This window comes from Centrocercus urophasianus, unplaced genomic scaffold, assembly GCF_019232065.1.
Source record: "Centrocercus urophasianus isolate 14NV4802_14NV808 unplaced genomic scaffold, USGS_Curo_1.0 seq_10, whole genome shotgun sequence".
In the NCBI taxonomy this organism is placed as follows: Eukaryota; Metazoa; Chordata; class Aves; order Galliformes; family Phasianidae; genus Centrocercus; species Centrocercus urophasianus.
Genome location: NW_024884142.1, coordinates 52,737,739 through 52,762,444, shown reverse-complemented (window position 1 = coordinate 52,762,444; position 24,706 = coordinate 52,737,739). Strand labels below are relative to the sequence as shown.

General features: G+C 37.2%; 1 protein-coding gene and 1 long non-coding RNA gene across 10 annotated transcripts in view; both read left to right on the top strand.

Moving 5' to 3' along the window:
• Positions 1-11,742, top strand: part of ZDHHC14 (zinc finger DHHC-type palmitoyltransferase 14) — a 137,694-nt gene extending 125,952 nt beyond the window's left edge. For 5 of the 8 annotated variants that reach the window (XM_042813928.1, XM_042813882.1, XM_042813871.1 and 2 more), the window contains 2 exons: positions 1,882-1,984; positions 10,481-11,742. In XM_042813928.1, coding sequence (XP_042669862.1) covers positions 1,882-1,984; positions 10,481-10,882 — 505 coding nt within the window. In that variant the 3' untranslated portion in view covers positions 10,883-11,742. Of the gene's footprint in view, positions 1-1,881; positions 1,985-2,570; positions 7,604-10,480 lie in introns of those variants that run through there. The other 3 variants (XM_042813902.1, XM_042813892.1, XM_042813938.1) reach the window with 2 other exon arrangements.
• Positions 11,743-15,376: 3,634 nt separating this feature from the next.
• The window catches only part of LOC122164026, a 29,848-nt gene continuing 20,518 nt past the window's right edge, over positions 15,377-24,706 (top strand). For both annotated transcript variants that reach the window (XR_006170110.1, XR_006170114.1), the window contains exon 1: positions 15,377-15,897. This is a non-coding gene — a long non-coding RNA (uncharacterized LOC122164026). The remainder of the gene's footprint in view (positions 15,898-24,706) is intronic.

The window sequence follows — 24,706 nt, the reverse complement described above, 5'->3', positions numbered from 1 at the left end:
AGATGCTGAAGTACATGCAGAGTTTCTGCAGGGAAGTAGTTTGTGACTGATCAAAAATTTCACTCACTTCACAATGTAACTTACGGCATTGCATTTTTTGTACTTTCTTCCTGGTCTGAAATCAAACAAAGAGTCTAACATACTGTTTCAGAACAAAATTTCTCTGAAATATTTCATCTCAGCTACAACCCAAGTCACTAGATATTCAGATGTAATTTTCCTTAAATTCCAGTAAAGATGCCTTACTAGCAATTGCAACTTAAAATTCAAAATGGAATGTAGAATAAGATAATATTTTAAACTTCTCCACTGCCATTAAAGATAATGTTTCTCATTTAAAACTCAGAGAATTCAGAATACACTTCACATATCCTCAGCAGTAACTTTCAAACCTTAATTTGAATCATAGTTGTCAGCATAGGTCTAACTAGAGTTCTGACATAATAAGTCATACGCTATTTTGAATCAGCTGATTTTTGAAGGAGTGCTTTCCACAAGGCAGATTTTAATTTCAGATGGATTTCTAAGTGTTGTGAGTGTACTTTAAAAATCTGTTCTGCAGAGCTTCATAAGGAGATCTTAAACTGTTTTATGAGTGGTGAAAGCATCATTGACTTTTGAGAGGGGAAATGCCCTACCTATTTCTATGCATGTGCTTATCTTTCAAAATTGAGGCTATCTTGACTTAGGGATGATTTGGAAGTTCTATAAGTCAGCAAATAGAACTAGTTCCATGCTGACTTTAGCTCTTAGGTTTTTTAAGGCATTCCTGTCTTTTAGCAGCAGGATCTAAAATACCTATGGTTAAAATTTGTAATCCTGTGGGATTGTTTTGTTGTTGTTGTTTTCTGGTGGAGGCCAGAAGGAAATTAATTTTATTTAGCATTCTTGACCGATCAAACTTGTAGCTTTCCAGATGGGAAGCAATGCTGTTGATGTCACAGAAAAATAACATTTTCATCTAAGACTTTAAAAGAAAAACTGTGAAAATGTAATTGAAAATGTAATTGAAACTAATTTAAAAACAAACAACAGCAAAAAAGAATGAATTGAAGCATAAGCTGTTGAAAAGTTCTTCTTTTGTATGGAAGTAATTAGCTAATGTTCATGTAGATTACTGTATTACAGTCTTTATATTCACCTTTTTGTATGATTATTAACTAGCAGAACTGAAGTAGGGAATGAGTTCTCAAACTGGGGTTAATTAAATATGGAATTTCAGCAAAATCTTTAACTACATCAGGTGATTCCAGTTATTGTTCTTTAAAGTCTTATGTATGATTTTATTTATTTCTATAATTTCCCACAAAACATTTTTTCTTAACGTGTTTTTGTAAATACATCACTTTGATAAGAATAGTAGAACACTGAGCAGTTAACAGGTAGCTGTCATGAAGCAGCTGGGAAGTAAGTTGTCTAAACAAAAGCTTATCTTTCTAAATTTTATTATTAGCTTTTAGGAAATGAGTATTTCTGGAGTCTAACTTTTAATTTAAAGGTGTAAAAACAAAAGAACAAAAGATCCTTTGAAATAGACTCTGATTCAGAGCTTGTTGGTTAGTTTGTAATTTGTTTTCACACCTGTAGTTTAATATGCATATTTTTGAAGTACAGCTTCTAAGTCTTTTGTCCCTGTTAAGCCTCCAGAGAAGTAGCCGTACAAATAACTGTACGGAAGGTATTACAAGGAAGCAGTAACTTTGCAGATAGTTAGAAATGAAGTCTTGCACTTATTCAGTTGATTAAAAGGTGACATTTGAAGATATTGGTAATATATTAATGTCTGTGGACTGCTGTAAGATTTCTCTTTTGTTTAGAGGAGGTAATTAGTGAACAAGAGTTGTTCTAACTCTCTTTTTCTTTATTTTGATTATTCCATAGCTTAATTGACAGAAGAGGATTTATACAACCAGATACGCCACAATTAGCAGGACCATCAAATGGCATTACTATGTATGGGGCCACACAATCTCAGAGCAACATGGTAGGAATCATCCCATAGTGTTGTTCATCAAGATTCCTGTGAATGTTTTCCTTCTCCACTTTCATGTGAACTAATCAAGTAATAACTAATGGGATACAGCTGACACTGGGTGGAATGACTTCTTTATTAACAGTAAAGAAAGAAGAACATTGTAATGTGTGTTTTGCATAGTGTGATAGTTAATGCTCCCAGATTTTGAAAAAGAGAGGCTTTTCTTGCTGTTGCTTTATTGAGTATACTGGTGTTTTGACTTGTGCTCTTGATATGTGCTATGTTTTGAACTGGAATATTCAAGTATTGTAGACTTGCTCTGGTTCATTGGTTTCCAGCTGACTGTTATTTGGTGTAGCACTTTCTGTGTATTTGTTTCCTTCTTTGCTTGTATGCTGCAGTTTTGCATAGACTAATATGTTTTAAAAAGCAAAGATGAACAAAGGAGTTTCTAAAGGACAAGTATAATGAAGGAAGAGCAGGAGGACAGTGAGCTTTCAATGAACAAAATATGGCAACTGGATTGCTGCAACAAAACTTTAAAACATTTTGAAACTGTGCCAATAGTTCTTGCTTTTTTTTTTTTTGCTGGTAGCAATTACTATCGTAATGGAAGATAAGATTTCCAGTGCCAAGAAGAAGAGAATAACTCAGAGATCTTTTTCCAAAGGCAAGCATCTTACCTATGTGCCTGTTTTTGAGTTGTTTTCCACATATCTTGAATTTTAAGATTTTGTCAAAGAAGCCGTGAGTTATGTACTCTGCCAACAAAGAGAAGGCCACAACGCCTTCCAATGTAACTCTTTCCAAACAAATTAGTTCCAGCATTGCTAATAAACTGATATAAAATTATTGCTCCAGTTCCTATGCTTTTTCTACTTATTAAGTGAAGGATTCATTGTTTTCCTTTATGAAGAAGTGTATTAGAATCATAGTCTGAATTCTTTGTGAGATTCAGTTGTACAGAACAAGGTAGTGCTCTGTGGAAATTTCACTCAAAAAAATTTAACCCTTAAAAGGAGTTGTTGTCACAGGAGGGTAAAGAAAGCAAAACTCAAGATAGCCCAAGTTCTTTCAGGGACTGCCTGAACTTTCTGACTTTGTGAAGGTGTTTCTTATTTATGATCATAAGCCCTGAATAGGTTCTTTGCATTAAACTTTGTTAACCTTATAGGAATTGAAGTCACGTTGTAAGAAGGCATTGTATGAGTTATTAATGAGCAAATCTTGTACCAGTTTGATTGAAGATTGGCCAAATTTGTCTGCAGAAATGGAGATACCTGTTACACTATTACTTTTAAGTCAAGCAGGTAGCTGTTATGATTTTAGAGTGTAATACTTGTAAATACACAAGTGCATTTCTTCAAGGATTTGAACTCCTTACGTCCTAGGACATTGCATTATCTGAGCCAGGACAGGTTTAGGTTCTTCAACAGTTACCAAAGTAACTTTGAAATGTACAGCTTTCATTCCTGAAAACGATCTCACAGAAGAAGTTTTAAATATGTATTGGGGTCATATTGTATATGGAGGAATCTCTTTGAGACACTGATGCCATTTTATCTCAGGGTATTATTCCTGGTCTGTATCCAAGACCGGTTGGATTCTAGTGGCAGCTGGCTGTTAGCATTACAATTCCTCTAGTGTACTGCTGCAAGCTTTTAAAGATCTGCTTAGTTTCCTTGTCTCTCTAGCACTGTGTTCTCTTCCCTATTCATAATCTTCTTTCCTGAATTGTTTGGGGTATAGGAAATTATAAACTCATTTCCTACCTGCAGCAGTGCAGTGAGATACAACTTCTTAATTGTTCTTGTTTAATGCTTTGCTTTTACTGCGTTCTAAGGTAGTAGACCTTGAACCTCTTTGTTCTTCTCTCTCCTATTTCTTATCTCACAAAGCATCAAACAACAAAACTAATTTTCCTAATTCAAAGATCTCATCTGCGTATCGGACTCTTTAAAATAAATTCTGATTCACCTTACTACTTGCTTAGTTGCCTTCAGCCATTCTACTTGGCTTCAAGATTTCCCATTGCTACTTAAATATGACTGGATTAATCAAGTAAAATGTCATCATTCTGTTTAAAATTTTTCCCATGAAGTGACTTGTAATGCTTTTCCCAGCTTTCCATAACCAGTCTCTCTCATCCCAGTATACAATCTTAGTTTCTTCAGAAGTTTGGGGGCAGCAGTGCTGGGAATGCCAACCATTCACTTGGTCTCCCAAAAAAGACTGCTGTAGTTCTTTTGAATGAAAGGCAGTGTATTTCACTTTATGGTAGAGGATAAACAAGGGACATGACATTCAATTTATTTTAGAGAAGGAATCGCTACAAAATTCTCTAGAATTCCTTTTACTCAGAGTTCAGAAGTGGATGTCAGAATTTCCTTTGGAGATTGAAGTTTTCAGTAGTTGACTGGCTCAAGCCCAACACTGCAGTGGATGTGGAACTGGAGAAGGAAAATCTTTGTGGAAGAAAAGTTTTTCTTTTTAACACTTGCTGACAAAGATTAGGCAATACATGTAATATTATTCTGCCTTCCCTTCTGAAATGTTGCATATCTCTTGGAAGTAAAGGCAGAGACCTACAGTGAAAAATGTGTTCTTAGAGCTGAGGCTGGAAGGTCTCAAAGAAGTGTTTTGAAGGGTGTATATCTGAAACTTCAGCTTGTATTAGTATACATTCAGAAAAGGAGAAATAAAGTGATATTCCTTGACTTAAAATTTAAATCACCAGGGGTAATTACGCTATGTTAGCAAGTTGACTGGCTGTAGGAAATCAGTTATCAGAAGTCCAAAGTGTATTCTAGTACAGTTTTATAGCAAGACTCCTTTAATTTTTTTTAAGAATACATTGCCTCTTATGTCTATATTGAATCTCAAGTTCTAGATATTGTCTGCAATATAACAATATTATCCGCAATATACAATCCACAGAATGTGCTAGAATGTCTCTTGCCAATTGATATTAAAGAAAAAATTTAATGAGTGTTTTCTGTCACGCTTTTACTCTCTTTTCCCTCATTCCATTCTCTCCCTCAAATCTTTTACCCATTGACTTTTGGCCCTTTGTAAGTAGAATTATTTTGCCTCATCCAAATAGCCTCTGGTCATTTTAAAAATCTTTTTGATACTTCATGTTCTTTTTTGCTTGTATTCATTCTAATGTATCTCCTAGCACAGGTCATTGTTTCTGCATTTAAGTTTAAAAAAAAAAAAAAACCAACAAATATCAATCTACATTTAAGCTTGCAAGACACTAGTTTTCAATGCAATACCTTATCTCTTATTCAGGATACCATCTGTGGGGTGCTGTTTTTGTATTTAAATTTTTTTTTGTGATAATTTTTGCCTTTGAGACATGGAATATTTCATATAAGATCTGTTCTGGTTTTTTTATTGATTTTATTTGGCACGACCTCAGAAAGTTGGGGTTTGTTAAAAAAGTTTGTTGTTATCAGTGCTTCAAAGGCCCGTACTACTATTTCTTTTAATTTTATTTTTTAGGTCTTTATATAAAAAGAGCTTTTTCTCCTGTTCTGTCCTTACTGGTTGCCTTATGTTAGTAAGATTTGAAGCTGTAATCACTTTTCTGAAGGTCAGTACCACATATAATTTTATTTTCTGAAACATTCCTAGTGCTTTTGATCTCTTTTTCAATATAATTTTAAATTCATTAGCCAACTTCTTAATATTCTTATCCACATGACAGGCATGGTTGCTTGGAGCTAACGATGTGTAGATCTAATATTTCCATAGTATTTCCCTATTAGCATTTTATTGCTAATTATTTTTACAAGATCTTCATTAGTTTCATTGCCCAAGTATTTCTCTTCTCATTCTAAAGAAGTGGAGGTTGTGTGAAATGCAGCATTTTAACCATTATGAAATCATTTCTTTGTAAGGTTTGCTTTCTTGTTACTATGGAAAAGTTCTTAATTCTTAAACCCATCAGCTACTATTACCTGAATCTGCTCTTCTGCAGTATTTAGCTTTATCATAAAAGCCTGAGTTGATTCTTGGGTTTTAATTCAGGGTCTTTTCCTTTTTAGTAGTCCGTTGTAAAGAAATACAGAATCCATCTCACTCTATGCACTTTTTTTTTTCCTTAAAGAGGAACTTGCTGTGTTTATTTTTACTGTATGTCTTCAGAAATTCTCTAGTGCCTTATTGAAGTGCTGCATTTTACTTCTGTCTGCCTTTGTACCAGGACAGGTTCATTTTATGAAGAAATTCACTTACTATCCAGCATTATAGGTATCTCTCTATCAGTGCTCAGGTTATCCAGTGCTTGTTATCCAGACTCCCTTATATTCCATTCCCCGTTTCCTCAGTGCAAGTTCAGTAGTTAAAGGGTTTATTTTCTCTTTTATTCTATTACAGTGCATGTGAAACTTAAGATTAACTTAAGAAACATGCAGCAAGTTCCCTCTTGAATGTTCACAGCAGTATTTCTACTACTGTTTTGCAAAAAGGATTCCAGCTGATCCAGGGAATGTTTACTCTGACTTGTCCCATTGTTCTTTCCCCTTTGATTTTCGTATTCTCATTATTAGAGGTAAATATTTCTACAATGACAATACGAAGATCAGCAAGGATTGGGGCCCCACTTTGCTCAGAGTTTTACAGATGTGTTCCCTGTAGTACAGTGATTTTTTATGGCCTCAGACAGAACTTGGGGATCTTACCTAGTCAGCGTTTACTGCAGCCAAGCAGAGCAGTATCAGAGTGCACAGACAAGACTTCTTTCAGAGGTTTTGCTCCTGGACTTCCCCCACTAAGTTCTAAGCATTCCTGAGCATTCAGTCCACAAGAAGAAGCTGTCAACTAGTCTTGAAGTAAAATCCCTGGAAGACTGAAGTAGCTGACCCTTTATGTCTGAGCTGCTTCTCTCCACTGACCACTCTGTTGCACTGCACTTCTTGTTAGTCAAGCTGTCCATTGTCTGCTGTGCTCGTGGCTCGGCTGCTGGACATACCATGATGCTGGCTGTGGAATTCTACAGCCCTTGTGAACAGTTACACAGCTCCATCTCTCCACTTTTGCTCATCTGTTTTATCTATTTAGTATGATATTTCAGCATCTTTTCTGTTACTGCCTAGCACTGTCATTCAGTGTTGCCAGATGTCTGAACTTTCTGTTTGTACTTCATTCAGAGATGATGCTCAGATAATTCAACCTATTTTTCCTTCATCTTTGAGGACTGAAAAATTCTTTAATGTTACCAGCATTAGAACAATTTCAACCCAGTTAATTTTAAATTCAAAGTAATTTATCTCCACATTGGCATTAGAAATGCAAAAACAACACTGCCATGTACAAGAGCTTCGTTAACATGTGTTTTATGTAGCTTAGGGAAAAAGCTGATTTTCTAGAGAAAATTAAGACTATTGTTTCAGGCAGTTGTTTGTATTTATTTGTGAAATAAACTCACTTTTAGATTGCGTCTAATTTGCTTTGGTTAGTGCTTTTAATGTAAAAAATAAAGTGATGGCTGAAATTTTCATGGGTATATATATTGAAATTCTGTACTTGTAGAATTTATTAAACGTCTTACCTTTGGAATATGCTGTTCTTCTGAAACAGTGGAAATCGCAAGTAGAAAATAAAATCAGTAGTCTGAAGTAAGAAGGTAATGGTGGAATAATTTCTACAGTAGTTTTTAACTATTTAGATTTCAGAGCTTGGCTTCTTTTTTTCTTTGGACTTAACAGCTGGTAGACCTTTGCCCATAGATTTCATTTAGTTAAGAACCATATCCTAAATCTGGGGGGAGGAAACATGCCAGCCCTATAAACAAATCTTTGTTATTTTTTTATTTTTTCTGATTTCTTTGTTTCTGATTTCTTTGTTTCTGATTTCTTTGTTTTGTTTACTATTAGTCTACTGGTATAGTATGTGCTGCTTCTATCATATGTTTTTGAGAGCTTCATTTAATCCATCTACCTAGTTGCTTTTGAAAGTTGATCACAGCCTTTTGTTGCACATGAGGTATTTCGTGATAATAGCTCATTTAAAAAAATATAGAGGGGAAAAAAAATAAAGCCTGAAATTGTGTGTCTGAGTAAGATAAGAGGCTTTATGGAAGTCACAGCTGCACGGAAAATGAAGAGATGGACAGCGCCTGAAAAAGTTCTACAGCATTCTGTTTAATGCTGCTTTGTCTTTCTGGTGTTGATTCAGTTGAGATGTGGTAGAGTTCAGTAAAAAGAAAATTAATTCAGACTGTACAAAGAGTTCAAGTAAATTACCTCCAGCTATTTTAAGACTGTGAACTTGTATTGCCTCAACGTATTAAGTAATGATTTGCTTTTGAAGAACTGTGCTGAAGCTTCACTAAAGCAGTAAGTCAGTTGCTAAAATTGTTTGTTTTCAATGTATGCAGTAGTTATAGGTGTTCCTTTATTTAACATGCTTTTTAGTTACTGTTTTTCAGATAGGATTTTCCAGGGATTTTGTTTGTCTTTTCTGAAGTTTGAAGAGCTGGGTAACAGATTTTTAAGGTCTGTGTAGGAAGGTTGGTTCAACGGCTGTAGTTTCATTTAAACGAGCAGAATTGCACAACAGCATATTGATCAAGAATAAGTTTTCACAGTGAATTAGTAATTGAAAGCATGACTTCAAAAAGTGCTGAACAATTTTCTCCTTAGGAAGGTACTTAGACAAGTTTTGGCTATTCATAGGCTAAAGCCTATGAATAATTCCCCTGAAATTATTTGGGATTACTTAAATTGTTCAGCTGGAGCAGTTCAGTATTATGTAGGGAAAAAAAAATTGTCTGTAATTTGTACAAACTCAGTTTATATAACAGCCAGTTAATTTGTTTTTCTGAAAGATGAAGTATTGGATAGTGTAAGGATCAGACTTCTGCCTGTCAAGAAGTGTTTGGTCTCAGGGTCCTGAAACACTTAGCTGTGTTTAAAATATGTGCTTATCTACTGAGACTAAGTAGTCAGCTTGCAAGCTTTTGGAATATGACGGCATGTGCATCCATCATCAGGTAGCATCAGAAGACCTGAAAATATCAGAGGAACCACTCATAGTAATGGTTTTCATCATATACTAAAGGAAGCAGAAGACTTTCTGTGAGTTTGCATCACAGTGCAAACATGAGTGGGAATTTTCTGTGAATTGCTGTGTCAGTAACACTTAGGTTAGGACTGGAAATATCTTGAACTGATGTTGGATTTGTAATGTCTTTCAGTAATTTGACATAGATTGAAGGAGTTAGTCAGAAAGTAGAATATCTTTCTTTAACAGAATCCTTTAATTAAGAATAAACGTGTGTGTGTGCTCTGTGTGTGTGTGTGTGTGTGTGTGTGTGTATATGTAATATCTTGCTTCCAAATTTTCTTTACTGCATTGAATTTATAGTGGTATTATCTTTTGTCTTGCACAACAGAACAGTAGTGGTGCAAATGAATCAAGCAGGATTTTGAAAATCTACAGATGTTGTAATTGATGAATTAATATGTTTCGACTTTAGAAGCTCTCAAAATCATTCCAGTTAATGTTAAAGAAACCTAATTTGGCAGTAGATGTGCTGGCCCCTTAGTGAGCTGAAACCCCCGCCTGTATTGTCATCTCCGGGAATGAATGACAATTTTATATCAACAGTGTTTGGGAATGATGCAGTGCCAAAAGTGTTCCTGGTAATATTCACTGAACTTAATTGGATTTATATAATGCTGAATTTGTCTTGCTACTGTGGAACTGCTTGCCAGAAAACTTGTAGGCTGACTTGATTCATTATATTATCAAAATTAAGTTGATCAAGAAGCAGCCTAATAACTGTGCAGGTTGTTTTTTTCTATCAATTAATATATAGACAGTGCTGCCTTATTTGCATACATCTTCTAGAGTAAGAATATATTTATTAAATTGGAAAATAAAGTGGGATCACAGAGGTAATGCTGATGCCTGTATTTACATAAAATAATCATCAGCATCCAAAAAATCTGTAGTGCTTTAGTTCTTACTCATAAAGACCAGAAAAATAAAAGACACTTGCCTACTGTTTATGAACATGGGATAAAGTTTGAATTTTGCCTTTGGGCTTCTCTGAACTGCCATGCACTGCCAGCTGCACAAGGATGAAACAAGTAGAGAGGAAGTGATGTACCTGCCTGTTTCTGTCGCCTCCAATCAGGCAGGTTTTGCGTGTCCTGTGCAGTGAGCTACGCAAGGACTGTTCAGCTTGGTTTTCCAAGTGGCTTCAAACAAGTCTAAGAAAGTATCTGTATTACAATATGTACAAAATACTACTTCGGAGGTAACAAAAAAACCCTTATGTGATCAGTGGAAATAATTTACTTTGACAATAATGCAAAGCCCTGACTTAGCTATGCATGCAGTGGGATTTTTGGATGGCTAACCATAGAATGATACTAATGTCTCTCCTTTTTTCTCTTCACATCCCATCCTTTCCCATACCGTTTGTCCATATTCTTTCTTTTTTTTTCTGTTTTGTTTGCTTTATGATTTTTACACCTTTCCGTTCTACAGTGTGACCAAGATCAGTGCATTCAGAGCACTAAATTCGTTTTGCAGGCTGCTGCCACCCCACTACTACAGAGTGAACCCAGCATAACTAGTGAAGAGCTACCTTTACCAGGAAAGACTTCTATCAGTGGGCCTTGTGCAACTCTAACTCTAGGGCAACCAACACCACCATCTTCCATGCCAAATCTCACATCAGACACGGGTTTGACAGACATGATACCCTTGAAAGAGGAACACGAAGGTCATCAGTTTCTTACTCCTGAAGAAGCTCCTTCACCCCCTGGGATGCTGCCAAGCGGAAGTCCTATTACACACAGCCATACAATGCACGTCCTGAGTCTAGCCAGCCAGGATTCTTTGCATGAAGACTCAGTACGTGGTCTTGTGAAGCTTAGCTCAGTTTGAACAGCTTCTTTGAACACTGCACCTTTTCTTGGTGTCTATACAAATCTTTACTTAACAGGAATGACACCGCAGTACCACTGTAAGACTTTGTAACATGGCTATAATGGAAACTTTATTGCATAATGGAGTCTACTAAAAAAAAACAGCTTCTTTTTTTCAGTGGAGCTATGGCATTTTTTTGACCAGGCTGTTAATGGCTATGCTTTGATGGTGACCACATCTCCTTTTTAAGAAAAAACAGAAATGGTCAATATTCTTGTTTCCTGCAGTTTGGGTACAGCAAGTTGGAATTCAGCCTGTAACAAAGACCATGTTCAGTACAAAAGAGAGATTCTTGGATGTAAGTGTCATGCTCTGTGTTCTATGCTCTTGTAATACACACTTGTTAAGGCTTACCACACTTGTGGCCAGAATGATCTGCACTTACATGTTATGCTACTAATATTTGAGATAGAAAAATTACCATTCCGTTTGTTAATACAAAAAAGTAAAATAAAAAAAAAAAAAAAAAAAAACCCTACGGATACGGATTTGCATGCCACGCTACGGTATGTGTTACAGTGGTGTTGGTATTAAGAGAAAGTGCTGCTTTTTTATTTGTGACTTTCAAAGTGCTGTTTCATTTAAAGACAGTGCAAATTAATGGACTATATATTTTTTTCAATTTATTAAAGTTTATTTTAATTTTTTCAGTGGTGCCTGGAAGATGGAAACTTACTGATTTGACCATGTTGCATATCATTTAACCTTCTGTTTTAAGTGTTTAGAATGAGATATTGTGTTGTGCCATACTACAAGATTCTTCCACTCCCTAATGTGATACAATTACCTGTGGACCTCCAATAAAATGACATCCTCTATTTCGTGGGCACGTGTACAGTTATCCTTGTACAATTCTTCTGGGGAAAGATGGGAAGATTATGATTTATTGACATAGTTTGTGAAGGATATAACTGGAATATGTTAATGAAACCAGAGCTGCGGAGGAAAAGCTGCTTATAAGTTTTGCTTCAGCATCTTTCATGGCGTTGTTTGAGATGTGTATTTGTTCCCATCACGAGTCTGTATTCGGAAATGGAAGAGTTTGTGTCTGCTTGAACTGTAATTCTATGTTCCGTGTGTCTAAAGGGTGAGGGGCTTTTGATTAAAGACAAAGAGACAGCTTAGTGAAGTAACCATATCTGTAGCTACCTCCTGGCCGTGGTGCTTCAATTATTCGTTTTCTAGTATTTAAAATGGAAATGTGGATTTCGAGCCAGTATTTTCTTTGTTTTGTGTTTTGTTTAAGTAAAGAGCAATTAAAAGGTTAAGAAGATTATTGGTTTTGATGATAGCTGATTGGCTTTTATACTGTATTTACCATACTTTTCAGGATATGGGACCTGGATTCTTATTTTTCCATGACAAACTGATTTCAGAATGTAGTTTATCTTACGAGGTTACGACACTATAATGTGCACTAGTTCAGAAATGTAGCAGCTTTATATTGTTCACTCGTGGTCATTCTCTGACACCAAGCTAAAAATTTGTTTTTCATTGTTGGTAATGTGGATAATGAGCCTGCAGAAAACCAACCACCCATGCTATTGAAGTATCAAACAAAGATATTGACAGAAACTCTATTCCTTTAAAAATTCACAAGCAATCTGTTTGTATAATTAATTGTGCTAACTTTGCATAGTTCAGCAAGTGGAACATATCAACACCTTCTGACTGTACTACAGTAGGAGGTCCACCAGCGAACCTCTAGCAGAGAAGTGTGAGCCAGCTATTTTAGACAACTTCCCACCACATTTCTGAAGCAGGACAGTCTCAAGTTCTTTCTACAAGCCAAACTACAGTGGCTGAATTGTTTCTGTTGATTGGTCTTCCAGTAATCCTCAAGTATCTACACTTATTTCTGTGTATGCTCTTGAAAATGAGTCATGACGCTCATTGTCTTGATTTCACCTTTCGCTGATGTGGCTTCTCATGTATGAAGCCATGAGCATCTGAATTAAAGGAGATGATGGAATGAGTGTTGGAGATGCTTGACTTGTTGGCCTGGCTAAAGAATCCCAGCTTTGAGTTTGTAGAACAGTACTTGACTGAATCATCATCTCATAGCGTCTGTCAACTATGGATGCCCATGATACAGAAGGACAAGTCAAATATTCATCACATGTTATATTTAATTTCCACTTTCCACTCATCAATGATGATGATCTCTGTTTCTAGCAAATTATTCTTTTCAATGTTTCCAAGAATACCAGCTTTGTGACAACATTTGTATGTCATTGCCACCGGGGAATAGCGCAGAAAGCAGCTCATCAGCTCTGAGCACACAACAAAGTCTGTGTTGGTTTTAACATGAAACAACAGGAAAAAGAGCAGTAGTATTAGCATATTTATGCTGCTTTTCCTGTGAAACTTTTCACCATGTTTTCCACCATGTTTTTCAAACATTATTTCTTTGGTTATAACTGAGGAATAAGAACAAGCTAACAACACTGGAACAGAAGTTCTAGTGATGTTTTTGCTCACGACTGTTTAGTTTCTAAGATGACAGCCTTATGTTTTTAGCATTCTCTTTTTGTTTCTTTGTTTTGTGTTTTTTTTTTTGTTTGGTACTTCAGAGTAATTTAAATACTGATTTGTCTGTCTAGATACGTTTATTCACCCTATTACAACTTTTGTCTTCCTACTCGTCTTGGTCTTTTTGAATGGCAACCTCTCTAACCTCTCTGACACAATTGCCTTGTGAGGACATCTGCTGGAAGATTTTGGAATTAAGTCTATTAACCCAAGTGGCGTGGTACTTGCAGTCTTTGACTGACAGCAGACAATGATTTAGCAGCAGGTTGATCGAAGTGTGCCTCTGAAAGGATTTTGGGGCCATTCTCCTCACCTCTATCTCAGCGCGTATCAGCTGTGGGAGCTCCCATACTTGGAACTTGAGTGTACATCAGGAGTGAGTCAGCAAAGTAACTACTCATCTACTCATCATTCTACAGATCTTTTTGTTGTTTTATTTTTTATGAACTCTGATTATTGAATGTTCACACTAGATATTCAAAATAATAGTCCTAGTCAATATCACAGGGGGATTCTTCATTTCTGTTTTTGTTTGACAATTGCTATAATAATATTAAATAGTTCTAATGTTCACATGAGTTATAAATGTGACCTCAGTGAAAGTCAATATTTTCAAAAAGTATTCATTTTTTCCATAAATCTGAAATCTTTGAATGTGTAGAAACTGGTTGGTTTATCTGATAAAAACTATTTATTCTAATTTGTTTTTCTTTAAATAACGTGTTTTTTTTTCCTCCTAGATAGCTATAGAGCATATGGAGAATGAAGCTGTGCTTCATAAAGTGTTCTTAAAGGCTCTTTATTCTTGTGATTTCTCAAAGACATTTCTGTTTTAAGAAGGAGTTTTATATATTCATACCAGTTTGCCAGTAATGTAATAAATGTCATTTTTTATTGTATTTTTGTATGTTAGTGCATCCCTTAATCAGCTTTTCATCTCTTCTTGTTAATAGAAGGTGCAGGCAGATGTATTTGCATATGAAGTTATTGATGCAGGTTTATGTCTATATAAAGTGGTTAATACACTCAGTGACATTAGTTTTCTAGATGGAAGATCAGCTGCTTCGCTTTTAATTTAGTGAATGATCCTAGAAAAAGAAAACTGATCTCATAAACCGAAGACCTATGTGGGAGCATTGCTACAAGGAAGAATACCAACTTCTTATGCTGTGGAGACTTCTTATTTGTTTAAATATACATAGATCATTTTGAATCAACCCTAGCAAAAAGGACTTGGGAGTACTGATGGATGGCAGGCTGAATATGATCCAGCAATGTACCCTCACAGGCCAGAAAGCCAACTGTATCCTAAGCCATGGAAAAAAAGTGTGGCCAGCAAGGCCAGGGAGCTGATCCTGCCCTTCTTGCTGGTGAGACCTGACCTGGAATGCTTCATTCAGGCGTGTAGTTCTCAGTACAGAGGAAACATGGACCTGTGGGAGCGCATCCAGAGGAACGGCACAGAGAGAATCCATGGGATGGAACACCTTCCCTGCAAGGACAGGCTAAGAGAGCTGGAGTTGTTTGGCCTGAAGAAGAGAAGATTCTGGGAAGACCTGACAGCAGCCTTCGGTATCTAAACGGAGGCATTAAAAAAGAAAGAAAAAGACTCTTCAGCAGGGTCTGTTGTGATAGGACAGGGAAAATGGTTTCAAACTAAAAGAGGAGATTGAGATTGGACATCAGGGAGAAGTTTTTTACGCTGAGGGTCATGAAGCATTGGAACAGGTTGCCACAGATGCTCAGTGCCTGGAGACATTCAAGGTCAGGCTGGAGAGGTTCTGAGCAACCTGATCTAGCTGTGGGTATCCCTGTTCATTGCAGGGGAGTTGAACTAGATGACATTTAAAGGTCCCTTCCAATTCAAATGATTCTGTGGTTCTATGAAACTAATGCCTCCTCTTTATTTTGTGGAAACTACAACAGATACAAAGAGTTCAATAACAATTTTTATAGAGCAAATTCTTAGCTACAAAGCTATTCTTGAACACCGCCATGAGCTATGCATTTTTGCCAGGTATGACCAAGAGGTTGTTATGAGCGTGGCATGCAATCTGCAGCAATGTTTGTGACCCACTGTCACCACTGCTGAAATGCACCACACTACTCACCACCTCACTCTGCTTACATCCCACTGTTTGGTCTCCATCAAGGTTTAGGAAGCATCAATGAATATCAGTGGGTGCCATTTTTACCACACGGAGGAATTCAGTGGCACACCTTTGCTTCATCTGCACTTCCACGTCAGACATCATCTGTCAAACTGCCTCTCTGCTACCATCCTTCATATAACAACAGCATGTAATGGGACATTGGTGGAAAGGTTCAAACTCTACTGCCATACCTTCAGCATCTGCCCCTGAAGTCTTAGGCTGATATAATAAAACAGGATGCATTACTTTTGGAGCAGCCCTCATACGTAGTGGGTATAGTATTTGTTGGTAAGTAAATCATTGTCTAATGTTCAAAATGCAAAATGAATGAAACTGAGCTTCTGTTTGTCTTTTAGTTCCCAAGATCAGTACAGCTTGAAGAATTGAGCAACGTTTGGAGGGATCTGACCCTTCCTTTGGTTCTTTTCTGGTATAAACTTTTTGCATGACATGTCATTATGTATTTGTTCCTCGTCCCCTTGTTATCAGTGATTCTCAGAGGAGCATGAGCGTAGCATGTTCAGCCTGACTCTTTGTTTTAAAGTTCAGTTGCTGCCCAAATGACGTTTTTCTCAGCCAAAGTGAAATGAAGCAGCGTATATTTTCAGATGTGTTCAGAATAAGCCACAGGTATGAATGGAGCATGTTTCAGTTTGTTTAGGTTATAGGTGTAGTTTGTTTAAACTGGTGTTGTCTTATTTTTCAAGATCCATCAGGGTCAGTGCATACCAGCTGTGATTGCCTGGCTGCAAGGACCTTGCAGTTTGACATCTGGCTAAGCACACTGCCTGGAATTTCCAAAGATGGGTTTAGAGCTATTTAAACCTGTGCAAATCTCCATTCAGTCCAAGTTGATGCAGCAGTTCAGCTCTGTCAACAGGAGGCTACTGTCTGTTAACACTGAACTATGCAATGTGAGTGCTCACCACTAACAGTGCAGGGTGAAGTGTAGAAAAAATTTTGGATGCTACAAAGAGAAAATAAAAGCTGCTTCTGAGGTAGGTCAGAGGGTACAGGAATAAGAAGATGAAAGGGAGATGGCTGAGGGAAAGCAGAACAGAGAAGATTAGCAGGTGACAGAGAGAAAAGGGAATTATCTGTAAGCATGGAAAAAAAAACAAAAGGGAGAAGAGAAAATGGGGGAAAAAAGGGCAATTTCCTCAATGTTATCTGAACAAAATTTAAAAAATGGTCACTGATATTAAAATGTTTTTATTAGAAATGCCTTTAAAAACATTCTGGAAAGAAAAATGTGAGAGAATTAAGGTCAGACTTTGAGAGAAAGAAACTGTAGGAAGGCAACGTGAAAAAAGTTGAATAATTGATCTGCTCTCAATCTCTTCCCTGCTACTGTATTTTCCCTATTTCTGCTTTGAAAACGTAAGAAATTTGTACACATTTGTAAACATAAGAACTGTGGTCCATTCATAATTGCTGGGAAGCTTAAAGCACTGGACATATTTAAAGATAGGAGATCTCATTAGTGTTCTGCAATTCCCCACTGATAATTGTTATTAGATTCTGTATTTCCATACTAGAAGTGCCATCACGCTGGAAAACTTGATGGGTATAGTATGATTTTGGAACTCTTTGTGAGTCCTTCATCAAATTTGTTCACTTTTGTATGAAAATGTTGTCCTTAGTAGCAATATAGCCAATTGGACTTAAAACCTGGATTTCAGTCTGTTTCTGTGACTCGTGAAAATATAGATTAAGATCACAATCTAGGTTAACTTTTTATGGTTTACAAAGCAAATAGTTCTGTTGCATGGAGATATTTTGCATTGCGGGACATACTCAGGTCAGTTCCACTGGCTAAAAATATGAATGCCAGTACCACTTGGTGTATCGTATGCCTTTCCAGAGTTGAGAATCATTACTTCTTCTGAAAATTAGGGAAAACTAAGTTTAACCTCACTGTAGTTTAGATCTCCTCAAACCTGAAGCTGGTAACTACTGCTGGCAGTTACCTGCATGGAAGTTACGTGTTAGAAATACAAAAGGGCACAAAGGGACTGTTTTAAAAACAGCTTGGCCAGGTGATCTGTGATGTGATAAGTGTTGGAGCCTATCTTTAGCTCATTTCAAAAGTACCAAATACTCTCCCAGACCATACACAATTGGGAAAAGAGTGTAAATTCAACATGTTAAAAATATTGTTTGGCAACAAGAATATTAGGTCATAGGATCATAGAATGGTTGGTTTGGAAGGGACCTCAGATCATCAAGCTCCAGCCCCTCTGCCACAGGCAGGGCCACCAACCTCCATGTCTAACATTAGACCAAGCCCAGGGCCCCATCCAACGTGGCCTTGAACATGTCCATGGATGGGACATCCATAACTTCTCTGGGCAGCCTGTTCCAGCACCTCACCACTCCCTCGGTAAACAACTTCCCCCTGACATCTAATCTAAGTCTCCTTTCCTTTAGCCTAAAACCATTCCCTCTTCTCCTATTACTTTCTACCCATGTAGAAAGTTGATTTACCTCATGTTTATAAACTCTCTACCAAAGTGAACAGCGGTTTTATTCTTACATGCTCTTTATTCTGTATCTCAGATTCCTATGTTCCTATGGTCATTTTCATATTGATAATGTCAATCTTTATTATAGTTACCCTTTAAGAAGGAAACAAGGCTAAATGCTGATTTTCCGTAGCTCCTTGACAAGCAGCTGTTTCTAACATTCTGACTTTTGAATAATTTTTCTCATATCAAAGATTAGAATCCTCTTCCATTCCTAAGTAGATATTTTGTAACATATCATAGCATGTTTTCTTGGTTATTTAATTGTCCTAAATCCAGTTTATAATATCAAATTGGTGGGAGGAAAAAAAAAAAAAAAGTACTTGCATCACAAGTCATTACTGCATGATAACAATAGAATGAGTGCAGATGTTAGGAGAGGACCTGCTCCAGATTCCAGATTTTACTATTTAAAAGGCTTTGTAAAAAAAACTGTATTTTTAAATGGTAATGGTAAATGCCTCTGCAGAGATTAAAGCATATATTATTCTAATAGTCCATATGTTGTGTCTAACCTATGGCAAGTTTATTCCTCTCTTATCCACTCCAATTTACTTAATAGTCAGTTGCTATGATCTTGTGTTCTTGACATAAAAATTGGTAACCTGATGTCTGAGAACTGCATCCAGACATTGAGTCTAATTGCATTTGCTTCCTACATGTTTCCACTGGCTGCAGTGATGGTAGCATCCTGCAGAATTTTACAAAAGTATGTTTTGACATAACAAAGGCACAAGATGCTGATGAGAATAGGTACAGAAAATGTCTTAAGGATATGCATTTCCCTCATTGACTGTAAGGACATAACATTAGATTACACTCAGGAAAACAGAATCATTCCGTATCTTAGATTTGATTTGATCTCACACGAGCACTGTCATATTCATTCATCTGATACTTGTTTGTGGTTACTACTGTGAGTGGGAATGCAAAACAACGTAAGTTTAAGGAAATAGCATGCAAGCCTTTAGTATCATTTTATCGAGATACCCAGCAAATGGTGAGTAGCACCAGTGCATGACGGACACATCGCATATATGTTATAGGGAAAAGAAGAGAAGTTGCTGCGTGGAGCCCGTTTTATGATTCACAATGACTGTGCAAACTAAGCAGGCAGATAGCCCTCAAAAATTCTGTCTTGTTAGCACTTTATCTTTTGCTCCTGGTTAGCTGTTGACCCAGCATGCTGTTCACATTATTAGTTATCGGTGCATGCACATTCGCATTACAGATGCTTGTTCATATTCAGAATGTTGTACTGAAATAAGTAACCAGTCTCAAAACATAAGGGAACTTTTCTTGCTTTTTCTGAAGCTGGCTTTTCCCAGGTTACCTTACAGAATGAAAATGTAAAAGAAACCAAAGGCATTGCCACGCTGTAGGTCTGAGGTACTGTCCTGTCCTCACAGAGTCAGGCAGTGTTTTTCTTCATTAATTTCAATGATAAGTCTTTTTCTAATGCACAGTATGGTCAGTCAGTTCTGCACTAGAGGAGCGGGAAATGTTTTCAGGTTTCTTCTGCATCACCTGAGTTGCACAGTTAGCTCTGTGAGTTGTCATGCTTTTTCTTCTAGGTGGCAGTGACCATTTCCCAATGTTTCTCTGTCCTGCTTTGCTTCTTGATGTCAATGGGAGCAGGTGCTCTACTAGGAAGCTTCTTCTAAGCAACGTTTAGACAAGTTCCTCTTTTGATTTCTAATTGCATCTCTAGAGGAGGAATCAGTTCTAAGTGTGGTTTTAGAGTCAGAGAGTATGACATCTGTAGCCTTCAGCTGGGGTGGAGATGTCACATTTCCTATTTCACAGGAATGTACACGCTTGCATTGTATGCTTTTTTTTTTTCCCCCAGCACTTGTAGGTCTTTGTTACAATTTCCTTAGCAAACAGAAGAATTTATAGGTATAGCAAAGATACAGTTACATTTAGGACAACGTGAGCAGATGAATTTTAACTTTCTTGTAATGCATGAACCAAACAAAGGTTTCCCACAATTGTAGGAATTTCAAAGAAATTCAGGTAGGAAAAGAGCTGCTGTACATTTATGTGTTATTTTAAATAGTCATTTTCTCTGGCCAGGCTCACCTTTGTCACTTGTCACAACACTTCAGTTAGCGTTTGTAATTGCTTCCTAAACTGAAAACACACCCATCTTGAGTCTGAGCTTGCTGATGGGGAGAATATTTGTCCTCACTTCCAGGCCTATCCGTTTCTCAACAGAGAAATGGATATTTTTAATGATTCTTCTCCATCAGCAGTGTGGCAGCCTCCCACAGCCTTCTGATGCTGCTTCCTATGTTATGGCTGGGGGTTGTTGTATTCTGGGTACCAGGCTCTACGCTTTTGGCTTTCAGGATCCACAAGGTTATTACTACAACGCTGCACTCTCACACACATACACGACTTCAGCATGATTGTGTAAGTTGATTTTTCCTTAGAAAAACGTCTGAGCAATCAGTTTTGCTTTATGCTTTCCTTTCCTTTCCATGCAGTAGCGTGGTATTTCAGCCATATGCAGCTAATGCTGATATCTACCTTTCTTTTCTGCTCTTAAGAAAATTTTCCATGAAAAGGAGCTGCTCTTGTACTTCTGCAGCTCTCCAATCTGCCTCAGCTTGAACTTGAATAATTCCTTGCATTGACTGGAAAGTCCGCTGAAAGCTTCAAGATAGCAGCTTAGTTTCTGTAAGTGGTTTGGTGGACGACTCATCCTATGAATGATTCAGTACCTGTCTTTCCAAAAGGGATGAATTCAGGTTGTGTGTTCTATAATTCAGTGAATTCTTAATGCCTGAGTGAACACATACACAAAAAGAAATTATTCATCCAGTCTTGTAGCAAATCTATCACTTGTAAGTTTTTCCTTCTATCACTGGTTCTATGTTCAATAATACCTGGAGTAGAGCACCAAGAACTAGAAGAAGAGAACAGTGTTTATACAGTTATGCTGAAGCATGTAAAGCTTACTGGATAGGAAAAAAAAGAAACGTGAGGTTTTTATCTTCTTCTAGAGTAACTGCTGCTTTCAATGGAGTGCTGGTTCAGTGTTGGAGAAGATGTATTGGTTCTTTTCCTGTAAAAAATATGTTGAAAATATCTTTGCTACAAACCAGTGTGTGTTTATTGTGTCACCCAGGAGGCCTGGTACTCCATTTGCTTATGTAGATGTTTATTTACTGGTTTATAGTTAATAGCTGCCATCACCTTTAAAAGGAGTGTTCCCAGGCAGTTAATATGCCCACTTGTAGTGATACAGGAAGTCCCTACTACAGTTTTTAGTCAGGCTGTTCAGTGGAAAACCACTCTGTGAAGTGGGTTCTCACAATGCTTGTGCGTGCCTGTAGTCTCTATCTCTGTATGACTCAGAGACCTTGTTCTCCAAATGGGTGCTTCACAGAGAATTCAATATATTTGCCATTCAAAGGCAAATAATCAACTTTGTCAGCATCTGACCTAAGCAGTTCTGCAAAATGTACTCTAGGCAAATTGAGAAGTAAGAGACCACAGAAAACTCACTGCTACTATTCATAACTGTTTTTACAACAGTAGGGAATTAAAAATGAGCTACAGTCCCTTCCAGAGCAGGGTTTGTTTTTGTTTTTGGTTTTTTTTTGTTTTTGTTTGTTTGTTTGTTTGTTTGTTTTTGTTTTTTCCAGGAGGAAAGTATTTTATCTTCTCTTGGCAAGTATTACAACCCCAAAAGCACGTCTTGACTAAATTACAATAACAGAGGAATTATTGTTCTTGTTTAAAAAAACAAAATGAAATTAGAAGAATTGCTTTTGAGTTGCTAGTATATGGCAGCTATTCAGTGAATAGGAAGGAGTTTGTAATCATTCATAAGTCTTAAAAAAAATAATAATAGCATTTCAAAAAGATTAAATTTTGTCTGGTGCCAAGGTCTTCTGAAAGTCTTTTGGTTTTTCTTTTACACTGCAAAATTGGTTAGGCAATTTAGTCTTACCCATTGTATGTAAGAGGTATTGGAAACTAACATGTTTAGTTCCAGTGACTTAATCAGACAAGATTTAGGTAAGATTAGCAATTAGAAACTTCACATGACCTCTCCACTGCTGTATCTGCGAAGATTTGAATCATAGTTGCCTCGGGTTAAGGTTTTACAAGAACAGTTGGAATATGTTTACATTGATGCCAAGTTAAATTCTTAAAAGGTAGAATCCGTACCCTACTACAAGTGTTAGATGGATGCATGCATGAGCTGGTAAGCAGATTACATTTTGATTTCTTCTCTTATTTCTTGTTTTAGTGTTGCCTTCAGTAAAATGTGAGATTTGGAGTTCTGATTTGTCTTTCTTTATTTCCAAAAAAGTGAGAAGCTTTTGTGTCTGTGGGGGAATTACCTGATTTTCCTGCTTGAAGCTTCCCAGTCTCAAAATTGGGTCCATTTGTTATAATTCAACCCACATCTCAGGCTCTGGGTTTAGCTCTACAATGAAATGTGTTATGTAAGGGTGGTTTTTGTTGTTCTGTCACTCTGATTTTCACTGTGAGAAAGTAAATTAGAGATGTGTGGCCTGGTAAAGAAATTAAACCAACATTAGTTTTGCAGTAGGTTATAGCAGTTCTGCAGTAGGATATTGCCTGAAAGTGTTAATTCAGGGAAAGGTCTTTAAGTAGTATTGCTAGAAGGGACCTTGAAATAATCTAGCCAGTCTTCACATTTCAACAGATACAAATACCTGTTTCTGTAATACCTGATTTAGTTTATACTGTGTGTAATGACTTCTCCAGTCCATACAGCAGCGGCCTATGTTACTCCTTTAGAACACTCCCTGTTCTCATAACTACTTGAAGGCCTATTTTCCTTGCTGAAGAACTTGTGCCTAGCAAATTTGAACTGTTTTCTTCTCTCGTACCATGAGACACTTCAGGCTGCTCTGTAAAAAAGGAATTACTGTACTTGCTGTTCAAGGGAAGACGATGGGGCTTGGGAAATTCCTTCACAGAACATATTCAAGAAGAATCGGAACATCTTACTGAATTTTATTTCCAATGTTTCCAAACAGCTTTTGAAGTGAAGAAAAGGTGAACAAGTAATTAGGTCACACTGTGCTGACCAAAAGCACTGGTGAGGTGATGGAAATTTTTAATGACTTAATTTCAGTGCATGGCATTGTGATACTGTTGGTGGCGGCTACCAACTCTATCAAAATTCATACGATAACTGGCATGATTCTTCAGAAAGAAATCTCGTTATCATCATCATGCAGTTGCAATGAACTCACAGTACAATACTCCTTGCTCTGGTGCAGGTATTGTGGAGGACTTGTCTCCAACACTCTTGAGAGTCTGTTGGCAGTGGTTGGATAGGTCTTGCCTTAGGTAGTACTGCATGGTGACAGAAGAGATGTTACACTGGCACAGATCTGTTAGATAACCTCAGTTCTTAGAAAGGCTTCAGAGTTGGATATGTTGTATTGTGTTCCTGATAGTTCCTGTGCTTTGGAGAAGGGATACTTCTGTGAGGCATTTTGTGTGACAGTCTGACCACTCATTCAGTGTCGGTAACATGAATTTCAATCCTCATTTCACAAAGAAATGGAAATCTGTAGGAGGGATGATGGGGAACAAGAAGAGGAGAGGAGGGACATGAGAAAAGGAGAAATGTATTTCTTCAGGGATTCACTAACAGCTGTTCTAAATGTGGGTAAGGAGGTTATTTGTACACAGTTCTGCATTTGAGGATGTTTGTGCAAAAACTGTTTGGATCCACAGAGTCTGCTTCAATTTTAGACATGAATTCTGCTTACACAGCGCACAGAGTAAACAGGACTTACCCTACGTTTCCATCACTTCACTCTTTTCCAAAATAATTTCAATTATTGTTTTCAAATGAATTGACGGGATTAGAAATGGTTGCAGAGGAAGAAAAAAGTGTGAAAGTTAAGACCAACCTAGAGTACAAGTCAGACTTTGGTTCAGCTTGGCATTTGGCAGAAAAGTGCTTCTAAAACAGTGGAATCTCAACAGAGATGGAGGTGAAGGTCAGAAATTCAGTATAACTTAATCTTAGAAGAGCAGATCTCTGGACCAGCCACTTGGCTGAAGCTATAGACTGCACAGGAAAGAATATGTAAAGTATGAAACATAAAAGGAATAAAGGCCATTTCTGTGGAAATGCGATGCTTCATGTACACCCTGCCGTTCGTGATTTTAGGTTGTTTCTTTGTATGATTGGAAAGAAGTGAAAGCCTGCACGTGAAACCAGAACAGTAGAACTAAGGACTTGTTTGTTTTATAAGTGTGGACATTTTAAGGTGCATCAGCACAGTAATCGTTGCTGAACTGATCTTGGTGCTCAGTCAGTAGAGCCAGTCATCTGGGGTAAGTGTGCCATGTATGCTTACCCATGGTGACTAAGTCGTGGGATTTCGGAAGCTGAATCAGGGACTTGGTGCGTGATCTCAAGCAAGTTGTTTATAGTCATCATGTTTACTGTACCAGATGCTCAACAAACTGCCTGGGTTCATTCTGGGAAATAACACTGTGTTACAAAACAGACACAGTTCCCAGACAGGAAAGTAATTTAGCTTAATCTTCTCTTTCCTCATACA